At 38.4% G+C, this 6,296-nt stretch overlaps 1 protein-coding gene across 1 annotated transcript; it reads left to right on the forward strand.

Moving 5' to 3' along the window:
• The first annotated feature begins 1,290 nt into the window (after window positions 1-1,290).
• On the forward strand, window positions 1,291-5,903 carry LOC145913781 (organic cation transporter protein-like). The gene is made up of 15 exons (XM_083001539.1): window positions 1,291-1,436; window positions 1,521-1,637; window positions 1,706-1,832; window positions 1,896-1,999; window positions 2,621-2,775; window positions 3,184-3,308; window positions 3,503-3,607; window positions 3,669-3,755; window positions 3,821-3,915; window positions 4,025-4,107; window positions 4,776-4,925; window positions 5,156-5,264; window positions 5,332-5,450; window positions 5,516-5,657; window positions 5,822-5,903. Exons 1-15 carry the CDS (start codon window positions 1,291-1,293, stop codon window positions 5,901-5,903), a joined length of 1,746 nt encoding a protein of 581 aa, XP_082857665.1.
• Window positions 5,904-6,296: the final 393 nt, after the last annotated feature.

Raw genomic sequence — 6,296 nt, forward strand, 5'->3', positions numbered from 1 at the left:
GTTCCAAGTAGGACGTGCGTTGGTACGACCGCTCAACTTTCAGGAAACGAGTTGGGAATTTAATTGCCCAAACGAACAGGAAACACTGCTACTCATTTCCACGCGCGCCACAAGATTAACTTTGTTGCAAAACATTTTATGCTGAAGCTTACATATTTATCCTTTTCTATCACTGTATATTTATGTTAACTTTTTTAAAAGGATTTTCTCAGATATTGCGAAATATCGGCCGGGTTTATGCAGAATTGCAAATTGTACAAATCTTATCTGTTTTGTTGACAGCGAGAATTGCTAATCACGTATTTAAGCCCATTCGTGCAACGTTTGCGATCCTTATTACGACACAAGTTTGATGACCATTGGTATGAGATAATCCAGGAGCCGGTAACCCCTGGCACGAGTGATAAGAGGTGATTATTCATGACACGCCAAGGGATTTACGAGTTCATACTTAAATACTTCTCCATGCGCCTGGAATTGTTGTGTCAGAAAAAAACGCCAAAAAGTCTTAATCCTCGAGAATTGTGTTAGTCTACAGATCAAAATGAAAATTCATGTACTGGGTGGTCGTTACAAAGTAACAAAGGCAAAGAGCAACAGGTCTAAAAACTACAGTCTCCACCTGAACTGATAAGACCTTACAGGTCGAAACACTGTGCCCTCTACTGTCTCAAAGAGCAACATATTTTAGTGTACCCATGTAATTAGCAAGCGAGGTCATCAACGTTATAACATAGTTTGTAAACTGGAAGAAACGTTCAAATGGTTGGTCCCTAAGTAATCAAACGATTAAAACCCGTACAATAACACATAGACAAACGCTCTGTTTCAAAAGCGAACATCCGGCGGTTTTAACAACGTTTGCATAGAAAAAAATAACATTCGAGACATTGTGCAAACAAGTGTACTTGCGTGAGTGCAGCGGCGTATATTTTATTGTAACCACTGCTTCGTATGGCATGCGGTGAGATTTCTTTGGGGTTAAACTTCAGGGTGTGTTTGTGTGTCACATTGCATATCAGATGGATGTTTTTGAACAATAAAACGATTTTACAAATAAAATTAAGCAAAAATACTACAGCCTACTGCTAATCTTATTCTTTAGACAGGAAAAATGTTATGTAGCAAAGGGATTAAGCCGTTCAGTGTTTGTTTACTAAGTGTACCAGTACCCCCCATTATTTGTTTAAGTTTGAATATGTGTGTCACCTAACCTGGTGTTTTTTGCAAAGCAGCTTGTTCACATACTGATAGATTAGGTTGTTCGTTCTTATTCAGTTAATCAACACGATGATAAGCTTCGATTTGCTGTTGGACAAAGTTGGTGAAATTGGACTTTACCAGATAGTGGTTGGCATTCTCATAGGCTATGCAAGCATGGTCGGTGGATATCATTCGTTGGCATCGGTTTTCATTGCATACGAATCTGATTACAGGTAGGCTTACTTACAGAGAGCAACGATCGTATGACGTTATATGTGGTGTCAGATGACAAAAGCAACCGCAAGCGATCATTACAGGTGCAACGTTCCGCCGTTGGACAACTCAACGGCTTACCCCAACTTGACTGAATCTGACATTCTCAACTACACAACACCTTACCACCAGTCATCACAAGAATACGATACTTGCAAGAAGTAACAATGTTACCAACAAAACCCTTTTTCTATTTCATGCACATGTAAAACGACCAAATTGTTTGTAGATATGATTACGATTACGGTACATGCAATGGGTCTTTGACGTGTGTTAACCAATCAGCTGACTCTATCCCATGCGACCAAGGTTATTGGTACGACCGAAGCATCTTTACTGAGACTATCGTTACTGAGGTTTGCTATAATGGACAAACATTTTTATCAAATATTATCTTTTTTTCATATTTTAACTTGTAGTTCAACCTTGTGTGCACCCGAAGTTACCTCATACCATTCACTACCTCAATGTATTACGTCGGAATGTTGGTCGGGTCGTTTCTGTTTGGAAATGTTTCTGATAGGTTTGTTGGCAACTTTTCTAACGAAATATTTCGTGCTTGCTGTGCATCCTGCCAAAACTGTTTCTATTTGAATAGCGAAACTAATGATGCCTTCAAGTACAGTCGAAATAAATATATCTAGGAAAAGACGTCAAACAAAACGACTTAGGATTATATAAGAGTTGTTCTTTAAATATTTTACTAAGTCTTAGTTGACAATAACGGTAATAGGATATTCCGACAACACCAATTTCCAAAACTGTATTCTAACAAAGTTTGCAGGGGTAATGCATTCATTTTGTGTAAACATTAGGAGAAAAAATCATAGCTTTAAGCTAGCATTTGCACAGTCATACTAGGGCCAACATTATCAGAAAACGATGTGCTGGAAACTGTACACAACACAGCAGTATAGGCTCGGGAGGTAAGCTCAGCGCTAGTGGCGTGACATTGTGGCTCACTTTTATAGCAGTAATAATGGAATTCTTGGAACACAAGGCATGAAAACCATGCACCGACTTTGCGAATTGTTTTCCCCAGGGACCTTGGTGCATTAAACATTAACATGTACACATAGGATGTCCCTGTAGTGGTATGGATACGACAATATTTTTGTTTTCAATCATTAACAAATACATGCAGGTTTGGACGCAAACCAACCATGGTATTTTGCTCGGTGTTTGCGGTTGGAAGCATGTTCGGTTCGGCGTTCAGCACCTCGGTGGAGATGTTCTCTGTTTTCCGAGCTTTGGTTTCCTGCTTTAGAATTGGAACAGTCGTGTCCGGCTATGTGTACAGTAAGCACAGTGCATAGTTAGGGTTTACCGCGGTGGTTCCCAATTTTTTTCTTTGGCCCAGATAACATTACTAAATCATGCAACACAAATGAACCCTTTTATGCTGAAAATCATTTGTTATCTGAGGATAAAGAAACTAGGCCATACTGCCGAAAACATTGACAAGTTTCAATAAATTCCTGCTGGATGCTTCCAGGCATGTTTTATTGCTACAATACGGCTCTACTGGCAATAATTACATGCCAATAATTACATGTTTTTTGTCGTCTCAAATAAAAACATGTGAATGTTTTCAGCAGTATTGGGCAGTTTGTTCTTCTGGAAGTATCACACACTAGTGTAACTTTCCAACTTTGACCTCAACCTTTTGTGATATACCTCACCTGCGATTAACATTTAATCGTTCAGTCATCGAGGTTATTGGAGTACAGTGGCGGACAGTTTTTGGAATGGCTTACCAAATCTATTATGCTCTCGGATATATGGTTCTGGGAGGTATGGCTTACTACTGGAGAAACTGGCACAATTTATTGGCAAGTACTATACAGATACGAGTTTGGTTGCGTAAATTTTTCAACTGTTCTGCGATCTTGACAAGTAACGTGAACACAAAACACATTGCGATATACGTTGGCGTTTTTGAACACATTTATAACCGTTTTTGTGAAAGATCTATGGAATATTGAATGTGGACAAATCAATAACGTAGTATTATTCATTGTTCCAGCTCGTGGCCACGCTGGTTAGCGCCCCTCTAATTCTGTTTGTCGTTATCTTTCCTGAGTCACCAAGGTGGCTTTTTGCAATGAAAAAGGACGAGAAAGGAATATGGGTAAAGGCGTGCGTTTGTACATGAAATGTTTTTTTGATAATCCTGATTTTCGGTCGAATAGGCGACAAAACTGATAGCCAGGATTAACAAAAAGCATTTGGATGAAGAGGATTGGGAGGAAGCAAGAAAATCCGGTGAGGAGAAACTGGTAAATCGACTTTTTTCGAAGTATCGTGTAATAATTTGTCTGACGTAATTTGTATTGGACTTTAGAAACAATTGCAATCGGTGGAAACAAAATACACTTATTTCGATCTTTTTAAAACTCCGGGACTCCGAATCGCTACGTTTAAGATCGTGTTTGCCTGGTAAGTACCTAATGCGGTTGCAGCAAACATAAGCAACCACTAACATATTGGTAACAGTACTAAATAAAACACACTGCAGTCTCACTGAACGTTTTGTACAAATTTTCAGGTTTGCCAACAGTTTGGTCTATAATGGAGTATCTTTGAATGCCGGGGCATTAGCAGGGGACGTCTTCGTCAACAACACGTTAAGTAAGCCCTTTATTAAATAAAGTAAATCATTTAATATAGAAGGGTACACAGTATGTGAACGTTTCCCTTTGACTCAAACTCATGGCCCAGAGTGGTTGGTTTGATCCCAATGACTATTATGTACAAGTAAACAGTCTGTTGTTTTATGCTGTCAGGCACATAATACAAAAGGCTCTTCCGCAATACAAAATTGTAAATTTCATTCGATGTTTGACGTGTCGCCATACAAACTATTTTTGTATGACAACCATAGGCGTCGATTTAGGGGTGACTTCGGTGACATGTCACCCCTTACAAACAAACAGGGGTGACAACGTATGCATTGTCACCCCTGGATTTCGAAACGGAATTTGCGTCGTTTGCCTATAAAGGCGATACGACTGACGATATGTTTTTTGCGTGTTTCTAAAACCTGGAAAAGTCACCCTTAATATTTTACAAAACTTTGAAAAATCGACGCCCATGATGACAATCGAAACGGCGAAAGAAACTGACAGTTTTTGTCTTGCCAAATAATCCTTTGTATTATGCGTGAAATTTGCCTACACTGTAAAATAAAGTAACCGAAACGTTTTTTATGGTATCACTACAATGCAAAGGCTAAAGTGTGCCTCCATTTCACTGTCCACAGTGCTTCTTTCCAGCAAAATTGTTTTTGTATTCACCAGATGGCGTATTTGAAATTTCCTCATATCTTCTTTGCATGGCATTAATGGATAAAACAGGACGAAGAATCCTTTTGTCTTCCATGTTTTTTATTTCTGGCGTTGGTCTTCTCGCAAGTGTGATCGTAAATGAGTACGCAGGCGACGACAAAAGTACGTTTAAACTTGCACGTTTCATTTTTCTTTCCATAATACTCACATTATGTAAATATATCAAAGTTGTGATGTATAGGATCAGTTTGTTGTGAAATAGAATATTAAAAATTTTATTCGTCATATCTTAATGTGCTCAATAAAGTTTCATGTTTCAAAGTATGAACAACACGAAACCTCTATGTTATGTGCCATCATGTTTCCAACACCAACTTATTATTATATTGCAGCGTTGGTAACACTAGGTGTCGTGTTTGCGTTCATTGCCAAGTTTGGAATTTCCGGATCGTTTGCGATAATTTACAACTTCACGACCGAACTTTACCCGACAGTACTGAGGTGAACTATGTTGGAAACATTTCACTTACTTGTTCTTAATCTGTTTTGTGTTATTTTGTGAGTTCAGGAGCAATGGTTTCGGGAACGCTTCCTTTGCTTCTCGAATTGGAGGGATTAGCGCCCCTTATATCATATCACTGCAGAACACAATTTCCTGGCTTCCGAATTCATTGTTTGGCGTATGTGGTACGAATTCAGACGATTAATCTCATTGTGGCGTAGAAACAGGCGTTTACATATCATATTTTCAGCTGTCTTTGCTGGCGTTATATCTTTAACCTTTCCCGAAACCAACGGCAAACCGATGATGGAAACAATCGAACAAGCAGAAATATTTTACAAAACCGGTGAAGTTGTCGATCTTAACAATCTTGATGACGACAAAAGTGTGACGTAAGTATGTCGTATCAAATTACGGTTGTAGTGACCAGTTGATCTGTTCTGCATTGGTGACTGCTGTTTAAAAACATATCCAAGAAGGGACTGGGCGATCCTGTCTTGTCATGTGGTACCATAAAACATCGCTGTGGAATCAATGAAGCGATCAAATTTTTTAGGAGCGACCGAAATTTTTCAGCTGTGCTCCATCAGAACAGCGTGTTTGAGGACGATGACGAAGTAATTGGTGTTCGAATGTAAATTGTGTCAAATTCTGTAGCGAAGTTGAAATGTTAACCAAGAACCTATATATATATGGTACGGGGATAACAATGCACTTTAGGCCAAACTAAAATATCAAGAACCAAGCATGAACATATATTAATGGTCAAAAGCAAAGAAGACACCTATTGTCTAGTTGTGGTTAGAGAATGGATTAAAAAAACTTTTTTACTTTTTGTTTCACACGTGCGACATTTTTTACATCGCGATAAGCCGTAAAAACCGTACTATCTCTATGATATCTAATATGATCACCTCTATGTTTGAGCACAAATTATAAACAGCATTCCGAGACAATTGAAAAAATCTTAAGCATGGAATTTTCATAAAATTATTTATTTTATTAAAAAAAGTGTTTGTGTTTAATAAAAA

The sequence above is a fragment of the Ascidia mentula genome, chromosome 9 (genome assembly GCF_947561715.1).
Source record: "Ascidia mentula chromosome 9, kaAscMent1.1, whole genome shotgun sequence".
NCBI lineage: Eukaryota > Metazoa > Chordata > Ascidiacea > Phlebobranchia > Ascidiidae > Ascidia > Ascidia mentula.

Excerpts from the sequence above, each read along its gene's own strand:
- LOC145913781 (XM_083001539.1), top strand. The coding sequence starts at position 1,291 with ATGATAAGCTTCGATTTGCTGTTGGACAAAGTTGGTGAAATTGGACTT. Across the intron at positions 1,833-1,895 it reads CTGAGACTATCGTTACTGAG|TTCAACCTTGTGTGCACCCG; the intron begins GTTTGCTATAAT and ends TTTAACTTGTAG. Across the intron at positions 5,658-5,821 it reads GATGACGACAAAAGTGTGAC|GAGCGACCGAAATTTTTCAG; the intron begins GTAAGTATGTCG and ends CAAATTTTTTAG.